This window comes from Numida meleagris, chromosome 7 (assembly GCF_002078875.1).
Source record: "Numida meleagris isolate 19003 breed g44 Domestic line chromosome 7, NumMel1.0, whole genome shotgun sequence".
NCBI lineage: Eukaryota > Metazoa > Chordata > Aves > Galliformes > Numididae > Numida > Numida meleagris.
The window spans coordinates 16,137,514-16,162,733 of record NC_034415.1 but is presented as its reverse complement, the minus strand read 5'-3'; the positions used below and the strand labels follow the sequence as shown (position 1 = coordinate 16,162,733).

The window sequence follows — 25,220 nt, the reverse complement described above, 5'->3', positions numbered from 1 at the left end:
AAAAATCTTTTTTACATTTTTAATGTAAGTGATTTTAATGTAAATGTAAAAAAAAGAGGATTTCCCACATGCTCTCCAAATCCACCTAGCCCAAACAGTCATCTTGGAAGTTCCCACAGCTCCCAGTTGATTTGTTTTTAACATTACTGACATGTCTATTCCCCAACCAAAATGAGTACCACAAAATGACTAACATAATAAGCACTCCCACACTGAAGTCTGATGCATCTACTGAACTCCGTAATACTGTCTCATACATGCAGAGATCTGACACACTCACTACCCATTCGCTAGAAATAAAAGCAGCTTAGACCTTCTTCTTTGTGCTTCTTGATGTAGGTAGCTTCTAGAAGATTGTATGCAGCAGGAGCATAAGATAAAAAGAAGCATCCAATATAATAGCATGTAGTGATACAGTGAGAGCAAAATGTAATGTTTAAACTTACCTGGGGTCCTGGTTTTCCCCTGATTCCTGGAGGTCCTGGCAAACCAGAAGCACCCTAAAAAAAAAAAAGCAAGCCACTAAACGCAAACAAAAACATATTCTGTTGTGCTGAAAGCAATGGATTGCTACACTTTGCCATCCAGAAGAGTTCAAAATAATTGTGGGATCAGAAATGACGACTTGTAACAATCAGCTCTCAACAAGAGTTCTCAAGGGATGGACTAACCCTAGGAAGGCCAGACCATGTGCACTGTCAGCCACAGCTGACCCAGGTGAGGTGCAGAGGAATCTCAAGGTTCAAGGGAAAATCCCCCTTGGCACGCTTACTTAGGAGGTCTGGGGTTATAGCATAGTCATGTTCTTATTTGATGCACCTCTTAATGGACAGCAGCCAGAAACCTGCCCATCCCCTTTACTTGTCTTTCCTCACTGCTTTCCCCAGTTAAGTTTTAATTAGCGTTTCTTAAATAAATGTTAATTCAGTGACATCCAGTAACTACTACCACATTTTTTTTCTATGAAGCTGACATAGCATTTTAAGACTCAGAAACATACAAAAAAAGGCTGAAAAAGGACAATTCTGTAAAGCAAAACAACTACAGGTTACCTTGTCTCCGGGGTACCCCTGATCTCCTGGATCTCCTGCAAGGCCATGCTCACCCTAAACAACATATTTCATACAGACACATTTGTGGTTTAGAATTAGATAAGGAGAAAGATTAATTCAACATGTAGCACTGAAAATTAACAGAGATCTTTGAATGACAATGGAATATGTTGCACTGAAGCACCCACTCCATGAAATCCTACGGGCATAGCACAGAATACACCTTTATGTTCCATAGTAAATGCTTTGTTCAAAAGTTTGCCTGGAGTTTCAGTTCTGGGTCTGAAGTATTTTAAAAAAATTAAAGTTGAAAGAGATAACAAACCAAAAGCAAAATCAGAAAGCTTTGTGAAGCAGATTATTTTACTCAAGATTTGGTGAAAGGGGTTTGAAAGAGCTACATCTCTGAGATAATGGAAATATTTAAATCACCTTATCACCTTTCATTCCAGGCTGTCCCATATTCCCTGGAAGACCCTATTAAAATGAAGGAAACAAAAATCCAGTGTATGCCTCTCATTTGGAAGGCAGCATAGACACTTGGCTGCAGGAATGTTCAGCATCATACCATGGGCCCTGGAATTCCTGTCGGTCCACTTGGTCCTGCTGGCCCCACGCCTCCCTACGGTACAGCAAGAAAGGTGGCTACATTAAACATTTGACAAAGTGGAACAACTTAGAGACTGGTAAGTGTACCATTTTCTGTACCACAAAGAGAAAACAAAACCTTTTTCAGGGTAACAGCTTGGCTGAAAAGCGTTCATATTATAAGCCCTTTCTGGTTCCCATCCACTTCAGCAGAAATACCAGCAACCAAACATCCCTCTTTTCCTGTAGGATATATATCAGAGATTAGACAGTGGTGCATTGTGCAATGCAGGATAAGGAAGCCTTCCTTGTACTGCATCCTCACATACAGTGAGCGACTGTTAGGGTTACATGACAGCAATACTCTGTAAGCACTGAATTTGGCTTAAAGGAATGATTCGACTTTCAGTTGTGACACATCATAGAAGTGACAACTTCTGAGGTTCCTCATTTGTCAGTTACTTCTATAAGTTAAAATAGAGATTTGATTCTCCCAACATACCAAGCATACAAATGTTAACACAAAATCTGATGAGCATGTAACTTCTTCTGGCCTTATGTGCCTTCAAGCCTTTTCTGCATACTTCCTTTCTGGGATTTAAATCTACAGTTTCATGACAAAAAGTGAACCAGAATTTTAAAAATTAAGAATCTTAAATGATCAACACAACAGCACCAGTAATATTAATGAAAGACTGTGAACTAAACAGGAAAATTGATCCAGCAATAGCTTAAACTGTATTACAGAGAGGGAAGCCTACTTTCTGCATATTCTGCCTCTGAAAAAGAAGTGGAAAAAAAAGGCCTTATACCTCTGTGAAAAAATACTGAAAAATTATGGAGCAATACTTAGCTAGGAAATCTCTCTTAGAAAAACAATGGGAAGAAGTTCCAAAACAGGGACAAAATTCAGGTTAATGAAATTCCTGTCACAACTACCAAAGATATTGCCTGACCTAACTAATGACGAAGAACTAGGACTACAAAAAATAAAACCAAAAACAATCTCAAGGGACAACATCATTATTCCAACGTTCGCACCTATGAGTTTAATTTCAGGCATGAAGAAAGTCCAGAAATCTGACTGTATTAAACTTGATAACCTCTCCTCTCGCTTGGCATTCACATAGAAAGAAGGAAGGAAGCTGTGTCAAATTTCCCACCCAAATGTGAAGGAGGAAGTTTTTCACACAGAGGGTGGTGACGCACTGGAACAGGTTGCCCAGGGAGGTTGTGGATGCCCCGTCCCTGGAGGCATTCAAGGCCAGACTGGACGTGGCTCTGGGCAGCCTGGTCTAGTGGTTGGCGACCCTGCACTTGGCAGGGGGGGGGTTGAGACTCGATGATCTTTGAGGTCCTTTTCAACCCAAGCCATTCTATGATTCTATGTAATACAGAGTTTAAATCACGGAAAAGGAAAGAGTTCAGTAAGTAGTTGAAACTGCCCTCTGCCTACAGCAGCCTTGCTGTATGATAGCACATGTTCAGTTTCGTTCAAACCTGCTAGCAGTCAGGAAACAAATTACTTCGGTCACATGAAGCATGATTTTTCCACCACTTCCATGTGACAAATGAAACTAAAGCAAGTTTCTTTTACCTGTCAAAAAAGAATACTAGGAAAGGAAAAATCAATGCTTCCTAGTATTAGGAAATTTTTTAAAAGGAAAAAAAGTCATTAAAAAAAAAAGGCTACCGCTGATAACTGAACTTGCAAATTCTCTCAAAGTCATTGTCTTACTAAAACTCATGGCTAGGCAAATCTTGAGAGACTGAGTACTGGCATATTGCTTCAACAAGGGTCACATGAAAACAGAGGCCAGAGTGCACAAATCCTTTTGGAGAGCAGGCAGAGTATAGGAACAGGGCTGCACCACACAAACTGTCCATGGTGAAGTAAATCTCAGGGGTCTTGGTGAAATTCTGCTGCAGTTTAAAGAGCACAATGGTCCCTTGTAAAGAAACTCCAGAACAAAGTAGAGCTCTTCCAGTCATCTTCCTGGCTGGGAAACTGGCCACCAGAGAACTTATTTGATGTAGTACGGAGACTCCAACAGATGGTGCATAACAGCAAATTTTCCCAGTCATGCCTATACACTTGTAGTATCCGCACAAGAATCCTGACATTGGATACTGAAATCCTCCTCAGCTGTGTTCTAATCTTACTTCAAAATTCCAGTCAGACTTTCTGATGCCTTGGAAACTTCTAAAGCTGTTCAGAAATCTGTAGCAAAAGTTGCTGCAATATTTTCCTCAACTGCAAAATCTCACTGCATCAGTAAGCAGTAAGCACAGAGAGTTAACTCCTGCTAAGCAGCATTTCTAACGTATCTTAGTTCAATGAAAGGAAATACCTTTAAAAAAAACCTTTAAAAATACCTTTAAAAACACTCCAAAATATCCATAAGATCTATTAAGCTGTCAGAAGAGTACACAATGACCCTATCTTACTGAGCTGCATTTGCACTTCATAAGTACTTGTCTGTACATACTTTTATTCATACATCTGTCATCTCAAGCAATAAATTGTTTGCAAAATCATTTCTTCCTCTTAAAATGTCGGTTTTTCAGCTGTTCCAAGTTGTCACACTACAAAACTTAAGAACTACAAACAAGAAGAATTAGCTTAGTAATTGCACGCGATAAGGAAAACGTATGTCTGTTCCTGTTCTTTACTTTTTGTTTTTTTGAGTACAAGTTACATAGAGCAGAAGGGCACATAATCAGTGCTCTTTTACATTGGCAGAACAGAGCAAAGGGGTCCCCATATATAAATGGGAGCTGGCAGGCCATTCACATGGAGCTCACGGGCAGAACGTGTACTAACCACATGCTGGTCAAAATCTAAATATGCCATTCTTTTTTTTTTTTCTCATTATGATAATATTTTTTTGAAGCTTACAAATGGCAAAGCCTTTGGACTAGTGATTGACTATAATTTCTTTATTTTGCAGAAAAGTATGACGCTCAATTGCTTTGTAAATGATTGCAACTCAGCAACATGGCAAATAGAGCTTTGACCTTGCATACATTTGTGCTCATGAATTTTAGGAAGGGATAAACTGAGAACTAAGTTTAAGACAAAATAATCAATAACAGCATCTTTTCAGAAGGAATATACAATAGGTTTTTAAAAAAATCTAAAATACATTTATATATTTATAAAAATCCTTCAGGTATAATTCCAAAGAAGACCATGTAAGAAAGAAAAGCAAACTATAATTCAAACCAAATTCTCAAGAGTGCAACTTTTAATCTCATGAATGGGCCAACTGGCTCAAATATGTCAACTGACAAGAACACAACAAGACATGTTGTGAAAGTCATGAATAATTCTTTGTTATAATTGTATCATTAAGAAGATGGTGATGACAGAGCTGAGCTGTCATACTTCAAAGAAAAAGATAGATTATCAGTGTAAAATAACAAACTCATGAAGAATGTTTTAGATCTCAAGCTATCAAAAAAAGCCAACAAAAGAAAAAAAACCTATCTACTTTGGACACAACCATGGCGTTCTTAACTCGAGTATAAACGTGCTATTTGCTTCTGTGTTTTGAACTATGAATGCTGCAGGGTAGCCAGCCTTGACTGAGCCAACACTGAATATCAAACCCACGTTCTCTACCAGTAAAACACATGAAGTAATTCTACCTGGCACAAGAGTATCACAGTCAGTCCCACTTCCTCTGCAACTCATTCACGTCACAGAGCTTCTCTGGTGCAGCTGCATTTATACAAATGCAGTTTGAAACTTCACAATGGGCAGCACGACATTGTTTAAAAAAAATATACCTGGAAACTGCACACGAAACTGCATTCAAAAGGTAATTCTGCTTAGAAATTGAAAGCCACATACAGGAATGAATGAGGGCTGTGGACATTAAAAAAGGATGTCTGAAAGCATTGAACACTTTCAAAACGTAATACTACATTTAGGAATAGAAACTTGAAAAATTTGGTTACTTCAAATAAAAGATCTAGATGTATCAGATTAGAAATAAGAACACAAAATCCAAACCAAATATAGAAGTCCTTCATACCCAGCAATACTATAATAATTTTATACTGAGATTTCAGTCATTGCTATCTAAACCAATTTGTTAGAACAACTGTCAGAATATCTGGATTCTTGTATTTATTTTAAATATAAAAGACAAAAGTACCAGTGAAACCACAGATGAAGTGTAATAAACATATACTCACTCGCAGTCCTGGAAATCCAAGAGGACCAACACCACCAACAATTCCCTACAAAGACAACAAATTTTAGGTTTTGATTAATGTGTACCCACTCTTAGTGATCTATAAAGCAAGTAAATTGGGATTTATATAGAGAGATCCTACGAATGACAGCTTCTCATTCCATAAAACCTCTGACTGTGAAATTAGACCACACAGTATTTGTATCATGAAATCATTCCTGCATTACCAAGGAATATACAATTTTTTTTACCATGATATTTCAAGTGGAAAGAAGAAAAACAAAATTTTGGGGTGAAAAAAAAAATACCAGAAGAGTTTACATAGATTCCTTTAAAACATAAATGGAACAACAGGTCAGTTTATAGAAAGAGCTTTGGAAAACACGCTCTAATTGCAAATTATTCCTTAATATAAACTATATATTTGCATTTTCTGTAACAAGAAATTTAGAGCGCAACAAAGACGGTAGCATAGCATCACAAGTTTAACTCAGCAGAGGCTAAAATTCTCAACACCGCAGAAAATAGAGCAGCCAAGTCCATTAGCACTGCAGCCCCTGCAGCTGCAGCTCTGGCCCCTTGCCTGAACAAGCCCTGCAGGAAGAGTCTGGGGGGAGAAGTGGGAGAAGTGTTGCTGCCTGTTTGAGACGTCAGCAAAATCAGTTGTCTTGACAAATTAGAAGGAACTTGTCTGCAAATATTTGTGTTCCAACAGGCTTCTTTGTGATAGGTAAGTCTATTCTTGGATCCAGTTTTTCTGAGTTTATTTCTTTTAAAGTACTGTTCCTCTCAGTTCTGGCAGAAAGGCATCTCTTCCCTATCAGGAAAGGAGGGAGATTTAGGAGTACGAGGAGGAAGGGAAGAACTCACCTCTTCATATCATTGGCAAGCAGCAGATCACACAGCCCCTCAGCACGTTCTCCGTGCTGCCATAGCCTGACATTCTCACCAGGGGAACTTTGCCTCAGTGACCAGAAACGCAAAATATTTTTTCCCCAATATGCCAGAACACTGGCACCAGAGGTTGGTAACTGCAGCAGCAAAATTTGCATAATTTCTAAAATAAATTCCTAGTAGGAATTCCTAATATGAAAAGGCAGGCCATCAGCAAGAACCTCTGCCCATTTGCTGACACTGGTCCACATAAGAACAGCCTTTAGAAACAAACTAATTGCAGTTTCCAAAGGAGCATCCAGCAATAAGAGCTGATTTAAATCAGCTGCTCTTTTGCCCAGCACTGACTGGCCATTTGTGTGGCCCAAAGCCTTTTCACTGGTTTCTCATATCAAATGAAACTTGAGTTATGAGTCTGCTGCCAGAGTTTCCCTACAAATGCAGTATGACAGCAAAGCTCCTTCGAGAGCAGCCAGCAAAGTAACTTGACTGTGCTGCAGTCTGAATACCACTTTAAGCCTGCACACACTGCCAAGGACAAAGCTGTTATCATACAGATTATAACACAGTAAATGACATACTTGTATCCAAAATGACATAATTGTATTCAGTAGCAGTTCAGAGGACAAAATCAACTATCAAGTCCAGAAACATATGAAAGCTGCAGTTTTGGCACACAGGCAGACTCCCAATTGTTAAGGTGACCCTAGAATAACAATTTAATTAGCAATACAAAATCATATACAACTCAAGAATTTTGGAAGACAAAAACATCCATTAGTAATGCAATGAGGACAGTAAGACATCTGATTCTCAAGGCAGTCAGCAACTGAAAGACTGCGAAGTGCGTGCTCTCAGTAACCATCAGGTTCTTTTCTCTCTCTTTTTTAAAAGAGCTGCTTATTACAGAACTATCTTGCACTTTCCACATAGAATTAACAGTCCTGAATTTCTCTGTGAACTTCAATAGCTTGCTTTTCAAGCATATATATTTCCGTTTGGGAGGGGAGTTAATACTGAGTGCTATGCATTTTACCACATAAATCAACATAATATGATACTTACAGGATTCCCGTCTGGCCCTGGGGGACCTCTATCTCCAAAGTCACCTGGAAAACCCTAAAGCAGAATAGAGAATGCTTGTTCTTTAGTATCCTAGACACAAAGGAAGGTCTAAATACCAAATTCCTATATGTATTAGAAATTAAGACTTCAGCAAGAGGATTCAGTGAGAGAGAAGGAGGAACTGGAAAAGCAGAAAATTTCAGCTACACAATTTGAATGGTACTTTGTTGTCTTCTAAAATCATAAGCAAAAGAGATACAATTACAAAATGTAAGTGTAGAGAAAGATTAGATGACTGAACGTCTTAAGAGCAATATTAAACACAATTATTTCCGTTTTTTGGAATCTCTTTTCCAATTTAGTACTTCAAATTCAAGATTTTTTTTTTCCTGATCCCTACCATATTCATTAAAATATTTGTCTTTCCTTCTATGTTTTTCCATAAACATTAATGCCTGCAGACTCAGTGTGACATGCATTTGTTAGTAATCAGATTTTTCACCCTTGTAGCACAGCACTATCCTTAACCAATGTGTACACTTGTCTTACTCTGCAACTAGAGACTGAAACAGTAAGTCAAACCAGACATTGAAACATCTCATTCAATCAGTTTTGTCTCCAGAGACTCAATTATAAAGACAAGGATTGTTAAACACAAGAATGCAGAAGAATTCTGACTAGCATAGTCAACCGTCAAAGTTTTAAAAAAATTTCCATTTCTTGCTTGAGAAGCAAAATGAAATGGAAATAGAGCACCTTCCGTTCTCTAACCCTTCTTGCTGCCTCTTAAGATTTTGCAGACTATTTTACTTCTTTCCCATGTAAAACAACAACATAACAGAAGTTAGGAAGGGGCTGGATTACCTACAATCATCATAATCCAATTCTCAACCACGTCTTCGAACAAATGTTCATAAAACTACACTAGTTACTGAAAAGAAAGGAATATCCAACACAGGAAAACAGTCCGAAAATTCTAACATTGAAATATACTACTACTGTGAAATGAGTATTTCATTACATCAGTGTTACCTTCTAACATTACTATAAAGCACGTAAAGGGTGACTATCCATGTTATTAATATAAAACAAACTGAACTGGTTTTGCATAGCTATAACGGACTAGACTTTTAAATTCTTGGTATAACTTACAAGCTCTGTTCTGTCATATTGACTGTTGCCTGTAACTAATCCCACACACGGGAGAACTATGTAAAAACATTCTCTTTGAATATGGTCAAACTATGTACGTAAAAGCACAGTCTATCATACTTACAGGACCGACAATGCATTAAAACTACTGGAGACCCAGCCAAACTTCATAATGCAAGTATACAGTGGAAAGAAATGTGATACATATGCTTTGGTTATGAAGTATTTTCTTTAAAGAATGTCATATGTACAACATAAAAATAAAACAAATTCTCCCTCTACAACCATTGCTTACTGAATAGGTTGTTCCACTTCAAATATGCCAAAGATATTACAAATATGAATAACTATTCACTAAACCTGCTAATTGGTAGTATTTTGAATTTTACAGGTAGGATCCTTTGTCAGAAATCAAATATGACACCTGTCAGGCCATCAAGGTGATAAACTAAAAGGCAGTATATGCAACTGTTTATGTCCTGTTTAACGCATCCTTACAGTACTCTCGAACACTTACAAAACATTAAGCAAACTTTTGTTTTTAATCAGTGAAAGATCACAGCTTCCTCTTTTCTTATGCTTTATATCACTGACTACAAATGATAATCACACTCAGGACGTTTTCTTCCAGAATTAGCTCTACCATCAGTGAGAATATTTTTTCACCAGCATTATTATTGAAAAGACGTTGTCTAAAGAAATAAGTTGCATACTAGAACACAAGGTCAGGAGCCTGACTTGAGGCACTATGCAATTCCCATGCCAAATTTCCTTTCATGACAACACCCTACCCCAAAGCATCAGAGAAGTTAACTCTGGGATACTATGGCAAAAAAAAATGTTATCACAGCTATCACTGGGGCTAAAATAACTGACATTTCCTAAGTTTGCCATCCAGCAAAGTACTTCAAGCAAGGCCTGGTCCCTATATGAGTAGCCTTTAATCAAGTAAGTAATTTATAGAAAGGATGTAGAATGAATCCTAGGATTGAGGAAAAAGACAGCATTACAAAGGAATTGGTACCAGATGAAGATAGTTATGAACACTGTGCTGAGGTGCTTTGGGTGCTCTGTCACCTCCGTCGAACACCTTCGAGTTGGTTTATATAATTTTAAGTCCTCATCAGAGCACTGTTTAGCACTGATAGAAGCTCTGCTTTTGCAAATAAAGAAAATAACTGCTTCCTACAGCATACACAGCGCCAGCTTTCAAAGATGGAAACAAACTACACAGTGGTGATCAGAAGCCTGTGAAGTCTGTCACTGAGAATGAAATATGCGATACTTTTGGAGTACCCTGCTGTCACCTCCTTTTCCTTTTCCACACTAAGCACAAGCTGTGCATTCCATCCATGCTCACTTTCTTCTTAAATGCAGCATGGGACTCAGTGACACAACACACTCCCAGCTACCATGGTATATTGACAGCACAGACACTCAGCAGCCAGATACACAAAGCAGTGCTTGAATCAAACTACAAGCAAACTAAAATGCTGACATAGGGACAGAAGCACCCAGTCCTGCTAGCTGAATAATTAAAAACTAGAATATTTTTGATTTTATACTTTATCAGTTTGATATCAGCTTCAGAAAGAGTAATGTATCAGCTTAATGGCACTTTTCTCTGCATGCTTTTCTTTACACTAAAAAAGGAATTCTGTTGAAGGGTAGCAAGTTTTTTGGCTGGTATTATACTAAACAGAAAACAAAGCATAATAAACAGAATCCTCTGTAATTTTCATTGCATACTCCTAGGGCCATATGGTGGTAATCACATCACTCCTGCTGAGTGTGCTTGTTCAACATGGTAGATGGAGGTCATCTGAACTGCTAAATACAGCTGAGTGCAGGACTGCAGAATTGCACTGCAATTTCTAATCACAGACCATAAGCAATTTAAAATTGGAAACTCCTGGACAGCTTCAAAGACCTAAAATAATAAGGCTGCAGCAGAAAACAAAAGACTTGGCATTGCAGATATACCACAGGAAATACGTAAACTTTGATAATGTGTATTTGGCAGTTCGGTGTTTACTCTCAGCTGTAGAAACATGTGTTAAATAAAGGACAGGTTTAATTTACCATTGTCCAAAAATATCATACATTAGAAGCAGCTGATTTCCATTCAAAATGACAACAAAATCAGACCTCACAAAATTTTCATCACATCTGTACTTCAAGCGAACACCAATTTTATCAAATATATTTACATGTTTCTGCCCCTTTTTAACCCTTAGACAGCTGATATCAGTACTCATCAAGTTAAACATTCTTCACTTCAAAATAGAATTACTGCATGGAATTTGCAGTATCTCAAAGTAATAATTGGAAAAAATGGAAAAAAAAGTTAAAATTTTTCAGCTGAGTAAATCTATGGAGTGAATTACAGGTATATTTACAATAGCAGTAGAAGTCATAGGAAGTATTAGAAGCTTTACCTGTCTCCCTTTAGGACCTCTTTTTCCATGGAAGCCTGGAATGCCCTGAGAAAGAAATAACCCATCATAACTAGTTTTTTTTCTTTTCTTTATCAGCTTAAATTCAAGAAATTAAGGCTGCCTTCGATTGGAAAAGACATTCTGAGAAGAAGCATGATTAAAAAAATAAAACTAAACAAAACCTAGTTGTATGGTGAACATCATGTGACAACTGACAAACTGCTTCAATGAAAAACACTCATGGATCTCAGTGGTTGTAAGAACAATTCAAATAATAATTTGATGTGACCTATTCATGCAATTTCCTAAACATCTGTTTTGCTTTTAGATAAACTCAAATAGTTTGACCACGTGCATTTTTCACCATTTTAACACGTATTATCACCTAAACATTAATCCATCAAACCTACCCTTTCACCTTCAGATCCTCTTTGTCCCGCCACGCCTGGAGGTCCAATGAAACCCTAAAGAAATAAGAACAATTCATAATTACAAAGTTGCTTTCCATCAGAACTGCTTGTCCCTCAGTGTTGGCCAGCTGTGAGTTAAAGATCCAGGGATTAAATCCAGACTTGTTTGAAACTACCAGCGAAACTCAACTGACTTTAACATGACCAGGATTTACTCTCCAGCTAACAGCAAAACCAATTTCCTGCTATATGGGTATTGAAATTAACAAAGAAGTACAGACAAAGCATTCCATTAAGTTACGCTGGTAGAGACTTTATTATAATACATAAAACATGAAAAAGCCTATGAAATTAGCCTTCTCTGTGAAATGCACCAGAGATGTTACTTATCTGTAGTAACTTTGTCTGACTATTGCAATATGCAAGCGTACTAGAAAGTTTATCTTGTCATAAGCAGAATGTTCTCCCTAAAGGGCAGTCACAATGTATTTCTCTCCCACTTTTCTCTCAGGATGTCAGGAGTGGAAGCTCTTGTACAATTGTGTGGAGATAAAAACACGCTGTTGGAATGATAATTTACAAAAAAAGTACAAGTGAAAATGCATTAAGAGATTCAAACTGAGATTGAAACAGTTATTAGTTAGGAAAACAAAAATCCCTTGCTTTCTTCCTTCTCTCTAGCTCTCTGAGTGTAATGCAATTTTTTTTTTCCACCTCCACAGCACAGTCACGTATCTCAACAGGCGATGCCATTTTTATTGCAAGCTGTCTGTAGAATTCATATCAAGAACTTAGTCTTAAGACCTGACAGGTGTTTTTTCCCCAAATTACTCATAATACTAAATGCTGGTCATTTTTGCCTTGTGTCAATGGACAAGTAGTAACTTTTCGGGAAGTGAATGCAATCACTTAATGCCTCATTGGCTGAGAGGAGAACGAGACAAAATGCACTTAGAATTTGAGCAAAAATAAAGTGAAGAAACATAAAGAGATAGAATCCCTGAGGGTGCAATATCTGTTGGCACTTGATCCTGACAAACTCATTTTCCCTATCACTGTAATGAAAACTGATATCAAAATAACACATGCCAAAAAAAAAAAAAACAACATACCAGACTCATGTTTAAGAAGCTATTGCAGGTAAATGCTTTTAGTAATTTCGTTTAAAAAACAGGATAAGAACAAATCTACGACACAATGAGCTTTAATAGATGCATGAGAACACAGCAAACTGCTCAACAACCTGTGCAACACAGGTTGTTGTTTATGTGCCAAAATTGTTTCCCTTTATCAACCTCTGTAGCCATCACAGATTGCAATTGTCAGATACATCCACCTTCTTGATAGCTTCCATCATGAAAATAATGCTTCAGGCAGAAAAATGTCCACTCCTCATTCCCAGCCCTCACATCCCCACATTCGTTATTGCTTTACTTTTCTTGCCCATACGCATACCGAATGAGAGGAAGGGCAATAACAGGAGATTACTCACCATAGCAAAAAATGTAATACTTTTATTTTGAAATAAACACTGATTTCTCACTTGCGAATTCTGTAAAGACATAGGGATTCATTGGGCGTATAACTGGCAGGAGTGAGTACAATTCCTCAACCACTTTCTTACATACGTTTTGTGTGAAAACAGACACGTATGCCAAAATGCTTGATATGCTTGCTTACCCTTGCACCTTTAGGGCCTGGGTTACCTTCTGGTCCAGCTAAGCCCTATTAAGAAAAATAAAGATGAGTTGTACTTCATTTAAGAAAACAGATATGCTTTGTTTGGAAAAAAAAAAAGTTTGTCAACTATAATATAGTCTCCAAAATGATCGAGATTGATGAGGATATTATCAACCAGTGCGCTGGGACCATGTTCAGAAAGTTCTCTCATTAATTCATAGCTGAATCTGAGACAGTGATCGAAGCTTCCTTTACATTACAATTATTTCTTCTTGGAGGAAACTTTTTCCAGACCTAGTCATCTGGCTTTATGGTGACAAAATTTCACAGGGCTTTTCATAAGCTTTTATATTTGGACACAATTCAATTTGTTTTCAAGCTAATGTCAGAATAGTATATGTAATCCAAATGCTCTAAACATTTTATGTGATTCAATACAAATATGTTACCATCCATTACTGTATAACGTATTGTAATGGAATTTTTAAATATATAGTCATTACAAACTAACCCAATAAACCAGTATTGGTCAATTTCACTCTTTAAGCAGACATAAACACACAAAGTCAGTAACTGAATTTGGCTCACATACCTTTATATAGGGAAAACAATATTTCTACTTTGCCTTACTTGTATTACTGGAGGTATCTGTTACCTTATATTAAAAAATAAGTCAGTATTTAAGTAAGTGCTTGCATTTATAAAAAGATTTTTTATGGTTTTGTTGGTTCTCCTCAATTTATATATTTTTTCCAACTTGGAAAATGTTCTGTTTCCCTAAAATGCTGAAGAAATAGTTTCAGCAGTGAAGTAAATACACTAGGGCAAATCAGGAGGAACTATACAGCAATAGGCAGTTTCCTATTCCTTCTGAACTTAAAATATTAAGTTAAAACATACAGAACCACCAGGGGTTCTGTGAACTACAGCATTAAGTCATTTGGTACTTTGTTAATGTGATTTGTGTGCACTGGAAAGGTATAGCATTATGCCTCCAGCACAGGATGTAAACCAATACATTATACTCTTAGTGGTTCCAGAAGAGTTAGTTGTGGTACTTTTGAAAAGAACAAATGGACAAGAACCAAACTACCAAGACATTAGCATAGTTACTGCACCTGCCTGCCAGGGTAACCAACTGCCCCAACATTGCCAGCCATTCCTGGAACTCCCTAAATTGAAAAAGGAAAGAAGAAAAAAAAAAAAAAAAGAGAGAGAGAGAAAACAAGCTTAATGTCAGGTTTGGAGTTGTATGTATCATTATATGTAAGTAACTCCATCAACATCAGTTACACATCTCTAAGAAAGTATTACAAGAGTAGTGTAAGACTTTGTGAAATAAACAGTATATAACTTAGATCCATAATAAAAATATAGATGCAACTTATGGAAGTAGTTGAGGAGGACTGCAGGAGAAAGTAACTGCACTGGTCTTAGCTATATTTTAACAGATGTGTGTTAAATATTTCATTAAAGAAAAATCCTTGTGCCCTTACAAGATCAAATTTATTTGGCTCTTCCAGAATCAGGTCAGTATAGCTGTGGATTAGACACGAATGTATTGAGCTTCTTTCCGACTTCTTCCTCCCAATAAAATCCAAAAGTCAATTTTGTTGTTGTTTTACTACTTAAAATCTGCACGCCTCACTGTTTTCTGAAAAAGATGCTTTCCTGAAATGATGCCATATGCTATGGCCCCATCACAAAGACATGAGAAGCTCCATCTACCTCTGTTCACTTAACTTTCTTTTATGAAAGCCAAGTCCATAAACCGGACAATATCCTAGCCTCAACCTCTCACCCAGTCATATGTCAGTGTTACTATAGCAATGGATCAGGACACCCTCTCTGAACTCTTCACAGCTGATTTACTGGAAACAGCAGCAACAGGAACCAGAACTGAAAAATGCAGAGACTTTCCCATGAGACTTTCAAGGTGAGGCTGGGTAAGGCCCTGGGCAACCTGATCTAGCTGTAGTATCCTTGTTCATTGCAAGGGAGTTGGACTAGATGGCCTCCAGAAGTCCCTTCCAACTCTAAGGATTCTATGATTCTATGAAAAACAGGTTGCTGTATTTTTTGTTTCAATGATCTGCCATCTGCTTTCAACTGGAAGTGATCCATCTGTCAGAAGATGTTCTGCTATGGAACTAGGATCTATGATCTCCTATTTTTGGCTCACATGGAACTAAAAAAATATGTATAAGAAAAAGCTCAAAAAGTAGCAGAATCATTGCATTTACAACCTCTTTCTAAAATTCTGCTTTTGTTACCAGCTATTTAAGGAGCTCAACAATTCACAATTCAGAGTAATATCTCTCTTTGCTCTAAAAGCTTCTAAAAACCTACAGGCACGTTTAAGTGCTACAGATGACGACTGGTCTAATTCATCATCTTCTCCAGCCAGGTCTGAAAATGACAGCACTAAGAACTACTTGTAAATTTAAACACTTCTCCCTGAAGTGCTCTCTTAAAAGAGAAGTCAGAGTATTTTCTAAACAATAACAAAGGAAAACATTTACAGCACTAGTATGAGAATACTGAGATATCACACAGTTTTGCGCATTGCCAGTTCTCACATTCTTGAATATGAACTGTCTTCAAAGGAACTCATGCTTGATTGCACAAATAACGAGCAGAATAATTCTTCAATGCAAGTTGCACTTTTTTCCCTCCATGGCAACTGATCGATTACTTTCCCCACCAACTCCATTAAAGTTTGAGACACTATTCTCCTGAAGTTAACAATGACTTTTCTTCCACTGTCTCTCACTTTATCTCACAGCTAAACTACAGACATCACTGTAAAATGTCTGAGGGTCTATTATAGAAAGCACCACTAATTGAGAAAAGATTTGTGGAAAAAACTTACTGAAGGTATGCATGGTGTATATGTATTTTTTTTCCTCCTTCCTAGTGTTTATCATCTGTTATTGTTGCCAGTTCCCTTCTGAGTGTTTCCCAAAAGGGCACTCGTAGTTCCACCTATTATGCTGCTAGGTGCCTTTCTCATGCTAATACAACACATTCAGCAATCAGCTGTTGCCAAAAGATTGCTTCTTGAAGTAATAGGGAGGTGAGAAAAAGCACTGAATAAACACTTCATTTTCAACAAACTAGAAGATTAAAAATGCATTAAATTAGTAGATGGATTGAGAGAATTTAAACTGTGGCTCCAACAAAAATTTCACAGCCTCTGCCAAGCCAGTGTGGTAGTTGAAGAAAAATAAGTTGGTCTTTCCTGTTTCATCTAGACCATTTTTCACCACACTGACCTCTATGCAATCTGAATCCTTAAGCAGTCGGTAATTTACACTGATTGCATATATTAAACACTTATATTGGATTATGTATTCTTCTATCATCAACTGCTCATCCAAAGAGTACAGTCTACTGTGTTATCATTACTTACCTGCTCACCCCGTGGCCCTTGCAGTCCCATAAAACCTTTATGACCCTGCAGATAAAGAAATGGATATGTGATAAATACTGTTAAAAAACCCCAAATTGACTTTTGCTTCCCACGCTAGTTTCCCATTATCAAGAAAAAACCTTATCCAAACTTGTTTGTATTGTCCCAGATGGTTCCAGGACATTCTCAGGGAAGGAAGACCTTTCAGGAATCAATATTTCTTTTTAAAAAAAATCACTTAGAATAAATTCTAGCCCTTACAGAATTCCTACCAGCGAAGAGAATAGCCTGCTCCTCATCCCAGAAATCTTTCTTGTGGTGCTGGAACAGTGAAGCTGTCAAACTTTAACCATTTCAACCATAATGTATTTCTTACAGGAAAAAAAGAACTGAAAATACATCTAGAACATACTATCCGCCTCTTGGTCTTTGCGCTCACCTAAGCAGACCCAAGCATGCTGACCTGTAACAGTGCATGATTATGCATAGGCCAAGTATCTGCCCTCTACATCTCTTGCAGAGGTGCTGGGAATATAGAAGTTCCCCAAAGCTGCAGCTTCAAAAAAAAAAAAAAAAAGACCAAAACAATCCTTATTCCGCATAGAAATCTATCACAAAACTGGTTTTTAAGATGTTGACTGAATAGTAGGAGTGTCTTGGATGATGTGGAATATCTGGCTGTCTTGGGATATGATGTTCTTAGCCAGTAGAGATTTAAAGTTATGTGACAGACCTACTGTAAGGAATTCTGCAACTTATTTCAGCAAGCCAGGTATCCCCACATTTTGGATAAGCTTCTGTAGAACCAAAAGTGTGCTGCTGTATGGAATTAGTCATTATATGCAAGATTAAAGGACAGAATGACTTCGCCCAGTGATAATCTTAGGCAATAGAAGAAAATGACATCTGTTAGGCAGTTTTACTGTTACAGGATTGTTTAAAGAATTTTGTTCTAAAAGAGATGTATTCATTAAGAAACCCAAAGGCCTCATTTTCTCTAAACTCAAGGCAGGTGTGTCCTTTCATTTTGCTAATCACACGTGGGTTATTGCCACTTCACAAAATTATAATGTACTGTGGTTTCAATCCCCTCCTGTAACTTGAGTCAAATAATTTTGATATGTTATCTTGCATCTGAGAAAGAAGCTCTGCTCTGCTGTTGAAAAAAAAAATTAAAAATTCTGTAATCGACATCCTGGAAAAAACAGTTAATCTGATTGTGGATAAACAAGTTGCTACAAAATATTCTGATTTATTATAGTAATCAAAGAACAGATATTCTTATCAAACCGATCAAGCAGAACTAAAGATGCCAGTATAAGTCAGTAGCACACATTTAGATTTCTAACTGTGCCTCAGTTTGTTACAGTACCAGCCCATTATGTATTTCATGAGCTTTGCCAATTTCAGAATTTCATCCTCTTCTGATCAAATGACCAAATAAAATAGGCATCACTAGAAGAAATCTCTCAATAATTAATTATTTTAGTACAAGGGAAGCACTGCTATACATGTAAACGCTTACAGAGAATTCTGTCACAATCTAGTTTTAAAGTGAGTGGATTTAGCAGAAAAGACAGCTGCATGGACAATTTCAAAAGAAGGAAGACAAGGAACTATGGGATGAAGAAGGACTAATTACCCGTGCGCATGTGTCTACACAAAAGCATCTTCTGCCTGAGGAAAACTGCAGTGAAATCCTATTTTAGAGTACATAGTCATATTCAGAGTTAGCACTTTCTTAATTCACTTAAAATCATTTAACTGTTTGGAAGTGAAGCTGAGGACCCAGAATAAGTGATGTCTGCACACAGGAGTACTATCCTTACGTGGATGAATCTCCGCCCCAGTTGTCTGGCTGTCAGAGGCAACTACTTGCCTGTCTGCAGAGGTAAAGCAGGCCCTTCTTGTGGGGAAGGAGAATGAGGGGGTTTCCATCCTTGCAAAGTCTCTGGACTACTATAAGGAAAGTTTTACAAGGACTGATTTTAAGATGGCACTGTCAGAAATGGCTCAAGATAAGATTTGTGCTCTGGAAACAGCATTCTCTGCAAACTAACTCTTACATTTCCAGCCATCATTTCTCTCCTTCAAAGATGCCCAAAATCAAGCTTTAAACACCTCATGAGCATGTAGTTTTCTGTGCTTATGCTAGAACAAATTCAGAACCCTATCCAGAGCAAGAAAAACCTTACCCTGAACTTGGCAAAGCTTGGTTTTGCACCTTGTGCTACAGGAAAGAGAAATATGTTTTATATGCAGACACGAGGATATGGACTATGACACATGATGTGTAATGAAGTCCATCAAAATAATCTGTTCATAGAGTCCTGATTATTAACATACTTTTGTTTTATTATCCCCCCCCCCAAAAAAAAACAACAAAACCAAACAAAAAACTATAGTCTCAGCTTTATAGAAAGAATATCATTTTATAGTTATAATCGAAAGCAGTAGTTTACCTATGCCGTTGTACTGCATTGAGGGCTTCAAAAATTTTTGGTTTTTATTTTTTGTAAAATGAATTTTTCTAATACACATTTCTAATATGATCTACTGAACTCACTTATCCAAGAAAGAACCAGAAGCATATGGCTTCTCAAAAGTTATTCAGGTCAAAAAAGTGAAAATAATATGCACATTTGCCTCAAATTTCCACAAAGTATTTTTTTATAAGCTCTGAACAACACTGGACAAAGTCCAGAAGCAGGAGAATTCAGATTAGAAAACTTGTTAAACAAAACATAATCCACAGGTGCAATCAAGGCAGTCCTGCCCAGAGGAGGGCAGCAGGCATTGCAGTGTGCCCAAAGCAGCTCCATGGCCACAACCACCACAGTTAGTGTGAAAATGATGTCAGGTTTGCAGAAGAAAAAGCAAACCCTGGGCTTAAGTGTTTCAGGAAGACACTACCAAAAATCAGTGTGAAAAAAGTAATTTTCATGAAAATAACATAGACTTATAGAATTAGAATCATGGAATTAGCTAGGTTGGAAAAGACCTACAAGATCATCCAGCGCCTGACCACTCTTTCAGAAAAGTAGTAGATTTGTATTACATTATTAAAGAAAATAATTATTAAAAGAAAATCTGGAAGAACATTAGACTTATTTGCTATCAAATACGGTAAAGAAATAGCTCAGTCAACATAAACCATCTGTGAAAAATCAAACAATTTTTGACACCATTAATTCTTATAAGATTTTCTTATATTCCTTTTTAACTGGAAGAGAAGTAGATCAGAAATATGTTATTTACTCAACACTGTGGCAAATACCCAGTAACACTGGGCTACAGAACAAAAATGGAAGTACTTGTTTTTATCCTGCAGTCTATTCTTGTATCTAGTTGACTTCACAGCTCTTTCTACTTACATTCCTTTGAGAACGATTTCCAAGATCACAATTAACTAACAGAAAAGGACCGGTCTGACAGCATGTTTACCCATTTATATATATTGAAAAGTGATGCAACTAATTCTGAACTTGTCATTAAAAAAATTAAAGCATAAAATACTTTTTATTGTTTACAGGTTCAGTGCTGTTCAAAACCTGGTGCTCTTGCAATGCGGGTCAGGCAGAAGTTAATTTAAATGTGGTTCCAATTAGTGTCTGATGTGTACAATATGCAAACAGAGAGTAAAGTTTCCAGTGATCAAGTGATCCCAGTTCTTCACTGAGTCTCCAACCCTCAGATAAGGGATGAATTCTTGTGGCAGGAAGAGAGCATGATGGCCATGAGATTTTCATTTCCTTACCCCTAAATGTCATTCTCATGATCCAGAACAAGTGACAGCTGCTTCCCATCTAAAGAGCTTTAAAACAAAAACTACTTTGTTTTCTAACCATAAACCTGATGAAATGAGAAGGCATAATAGTTGGGGAATCTCAAGGCAGCCCAAGTTCAAGTAAGTAACAAAAGCTATCAATGTCCAGACTTATTGGTTAGCTCTCACAAGAGGGGATGCAAATTCTTGTTCCAGCTACACATTTGTCTGTTTCACAGAACTGGGACCACGTGTGTTTGGCAAAGTACATATCCACACTCCTCCTGACATTATTGCAGTGATAGCTTCCTTTTCTGGTCACACATTCACCGTTTCTGTCAATTCTAGAAATGAATTAGTATATGATATATACATATATTTTTTATTGTCTTACATGAAGATTAATACAACATCAAATAAGATGTCCTATAACACTGAACATGACTTTTGTTGCAATACAGTTTCTCCTTTAATTCAGTAATAAGCAAGCCCTTAAGTATTACTTCTCCTTTATACAATAAGGTAAGACCATGAATACCAGAGCCCATCTTTCTAACAATTTATTCCATCCTTCTAATGGACAATTTACAACTGCCTTTAATGTTACATAGTACTAAATTCTACTGTGTTATCTGTTTTCCATGCTTTTTTATTACACTTGCAAAACAGAACTTTCTTCTTAAAAAACAGTATTTAACAGCTCTTTTTCCCCAGCTTTCTTGCTGATTTTCACCAGTTTGTCAATAATACAGCCTAGCCAGAGCAGCCTACCAGACATAGCAGATATTCTTCCGCACAAACTATATTCACTCCCTCACTCTCTGTGTTCATTTTCTTAAGACGGTATCATTTTCTCTAGCAACATCCTTCCATTTCCCTTCCCAAAACTCCTTGTTTGCCTTCTGCTTTCCGGTATACATAGGACTGCCATAATTTTTATGTATTCCTTAATGCAGTGTGTAGTACCTGACCTTTTTCATACTAGAAAACTAGTAGCACCCAAAATGGGAACTTATTTCACTTGGCTTCTATTTAGCAATCCTGGCACATGTTTGGAAACAAGTAAATAATGCAGAAGTACTACCAGCAAAAGAGCATGTGATCCCACAGAGCTTTTTCTATACTGTGAAGTACACAATGTAGAAAGAAAAATGAAAAGACCTACTGAAAATTGAATACAGTCAATCTTAAAATGGCTGTATCTTGCAGGTGCACCTATACAACCATTGCGTTTCAGCAGGGGCATGCCATGCCTGCCATAATCTGTTTGCCTAGTTTTTGAGAGAAAGTTTTGCACTAGTGGACTTCTGACCTCATACATTTGACAGTACCAACAGTAAACAAAGCTCATACACTTTCTATTTTTAATTCCATCTGGTGGCTGTAGATTTGAGCCAGAGAGGGCTGCATGAAATAAGAAACAGGAACTTACCTTCTGGCCTTTGATCCCCGGTGGTCCTGAAAAGCCTATTGGGCCTGGATCACCCTGTACAACAACAGTCAGAATCAATGTTGTACTGGACCATGGCAAAAGGTTATCAACATGTAGCAAGTCATATCTTTTCTTGAACATTTTGTATGAATTGATATTTTTTTTCTTAAATGAGAAAAATCTGAGAAGGCTATATTTCCTCAAGTGCTACCAACTGGTAATTGGGCTGAGAAAATTTGTCTTGAGTAAGAGTTTAATTTAAGAACCCAAAACACTGAGAACTATAAAAATGCCTAATCTGATATTTGTGGATTATAGATGCGTGCTATATACACTTAGGTATAGCTAGTACTCATACGTGAGTGAGCTTTAGACTGTTCAATAATATACCCATGGCAGTTTGGGCTCCTGCCAAAGAATATACCTTGAGTTTCTAGGGGACAGGTATAGCTCCATGACTCTGTTTAGGATGCCAGAAGTACAAGCTGGATAGCTTAAAATAATGTTGCAATTTCTACAAAAGCAGCATTAAGTTTCTTATCAGTGCATCAGTTGAAATATTTCTGAATTTTTCTCAGCAGTTCTTAAACACTGAAAATACATATTTAAGAATGTTAGGGTTTGACAAAAACAAAGAAATCTTACTTTACATATGCATCAGCAGTTAGTAAACAACAGTTATTTGCTAATGAATGACTTGTCACGGATAGACCAACTCCTGGACTCCTATCTCTTTGGTACTTAGCATAAATATTCCATTATTGAACTACCGGCAAACACTCCTAATAAAATCCAGCATAAACACAAGTCATTCTAAGAAAGAGAACACATTAAAATGCCATTAAATGTTTAGCATTATCACTTTCATTTAAAAGTTTAATACGTAAGCAGTAGTAGATTTTTAATCTAAAAATAGTCACAAGCTTTTAAGCCCACAATTTCTATGAAAATCATATATATATAAAATATATAGATATCTAATAACTATATAGCGGAGAGAGAACAACCATTAATTTGTCTACAGCAGCATAGAAGAAGCTAGCTGGAAAAGTCTCACATGCGAGGACAAATTTTAGCATCAAGAGTCTGACTAACTACAATAAAAAACTGATTAGCTGCAAGATTGTACACAATAATGAGCACACTTATCAGATTTTGTCTGTCTGTACTAATGCACAGTAATAAAGAAAACGGGAATCAGTACTTTGGCATTCCCCCAAATGAAATAACACACAACTTACGTTTCAGCTTTGAGTAGTATTTTCTATTTGCCTGTGGCTCATTACATCACCTGTGTCTCCACTGATCAGCCTCACAGAAGTGTCATAACACATCAGAAGTACAATAAAACAAAGCATTGTCTTGTTATAACTTGTGTGGCAATTAAACAAGACTTTAATATTTTGCAGTAATTAAGAGAGTGTTACCTTTTCTCCACGTTTTCCCTGCCCTGGGGAGAATCCTGGGTCCCCTTTAGGGCCCTATTGCAGAGAAATTGAGCTTATTAATATCAACAGGGAAGAGAGTTTCTAATTATATACATGGAAACAAATGTTTTCACTGTTGTACCAAGAGAAAGGGAAATATATATACGTCATCAATATTACCAAAAAAGTTCTCAGACAAAAACTTGTAATCAATCATGGCAAAATACAGCAATTCACACTGGAAGGAGATGTGTTTTCTAAATTCCATGTCACAACAACATTTGATAAAAAGTTTTTATCTGTAAATTGGCTAGGGATACAGATAAGTCAGTGTGCCTGTATTCACAATTATAACTGAATATACACTCTGATTTTCACTTTACCAGTAAAATTTTGATTTATCATATTAAAACAAAATGGATACCAGCACAGAATGCTATTATTCCAATTTCCATGCAACTATATTTTCAATTCCTTTGCATAGTAGGCCTGTTTAAATCTGTTCTCTCACTTCAAAAGCTTAACTCCCCTTATCACAAACTGGCACGTCCCAACAAAGCTACATAATGATATCATTTTCAATTACAATGATCGCTAAGTTATTATCTCCATTCAAAATTTCCAGCTCTCACAACAAGCGTGCTTTCAGCAACCACTTTCATCCTCACAGGCTTCCCCAGGAACCTATCCGTGAGATTAATACAATCCTACACTAATGCTTGGAAAAGGTTCTTCCGAAGCACTCCCACTAAGCAGAACCTGTAGTGTTAAATTGGTGTGTCAGGCCACACAGAACACAGTTCTTCAGCACAGTAAAAGATATGAGTACTTTTCAGCAATTGGTTTACATTTTGGAAGGTAAATTATTATATTCCTTGAACAAATCCGGTTTGTCTTCTGCTTCCATTTTCCTATGCAAACATATTAAACTAAGAACGGAAACAGAATTGTGATCAGCTATCAGCTAGTTAAAATAATTACTAAAACAAACAAACAAACAGAAAACCAGGTCATTGTTATGCATCAATTGTGGATGAACACATGACCACAGGTCAAGATTCAAGCAGAAAATAAAGCACCTTATTATTTAATATATGTAGCATTACAGCATAGTTAGAACAGTGCCAAAATCCATAAGCCAGATTTTCTTGAACTAATCCTTTTTGCAGAGAGCCAGAAATGCAGCCAAGCTTCATGAATACTTTTTAATTACTTTAACACCCCTGTCAATCATTTACCAGAAATTAAATGCTGAGGACACTCAGCTATTGGTGGGAACTGTTTGCACATGTTCAGGGGTGGAATCTGGCACTCTGTTTGAAAAAAATCAGTGGAAACACTGAGAAGGATATTAGCTAACATTGTTCCATGCTTCAAACAAGTGCATAAAGGATGCTTCAATACAGAAGAGAAAAATGCATGCATTTAAAAGGTGAAATACAAAGCTGCATTAAGTCAGCGACAGAACAGTCAGCTTATCTGCTATGTTTCGAGATCCAAAGTGTGTTTAATTTCAGTTTATGCAGTCTGTGTAGGTCAGCTGAATGCTCATAGTCAATTCATAGCAAGCACCTGGCTAGTTTCTATATAAATAAAGTTTCAGAAGGCACTTGTATTGAAAGGATAATTTATAACCTAACAAATTAAGACCACCTACTACCCACCTACTGAAATGTGTGTGCGTATATATATACACATAAGT

The 25,220-nt window shown here is 37.0% G+C and overlaps 1 protein-coding gene across 5 annotated transcripts in view; it reads right to left on the bottom strand.

Moving 5' to 3' along the window:
• The window catches only part of COL24A1 (collagen type XXIV alpha 1 chain), a 122,066-nt gene that overhangs the window by 74,130 nt on the left and 22,716 nt on the right, over positions 1-25,220 (bottom strand). For all 5 annotated transcript variants that reach the window (XM_021405130.1, XM_021405132.1, XM_021405131.1 and 2 more), the window contains exons 6-18: positions 23,519-23,572; positions 22,092-22,145; positions 16,894-16,938; positions 14,600-14,653; positions 13,482-13,526; positions 11,802-11,855; positions 11,392-11,436; positions 7,802-7,855; positions 5,844-5,888; positions 1,621-1,674; positions 1,485-1,529; positions 1,053-1,106; positions 447-500 (exon numbers count right to left, since the gene is read on the bottom strand). In XM_021405130.1, coding sequence (XP_021260805.1) covers positions 447-500; positions 1,053-1,106; positions 1,485-1,529; positions 1,621-1,674; positions 5,844-5,888; positions 7,802-7,855; positions 11,392-11,436; positions 11,802-11,855; positions 13,482-13,526; positions 14,600-14,653; positions 16,894-16,938; positions 22,092-22,145; positions 23,519-23,572 — 657 coding nt within the window. The remainder of the gene's footprint in view (positions 1-446; positions 501-1,052; positions 1,107-1,484; positions 1,530-1,620; positions 1,675-5,843; positions 5,889-7,801; positions 7,856-11,391; positions 11,437-11,801; positions 11,856-13,481; positions 13,527-14,599; positions 14,654-16,893; positions 16,939-22,091; positions 22,146-23,518; positions 23,573-25,220) is intronic.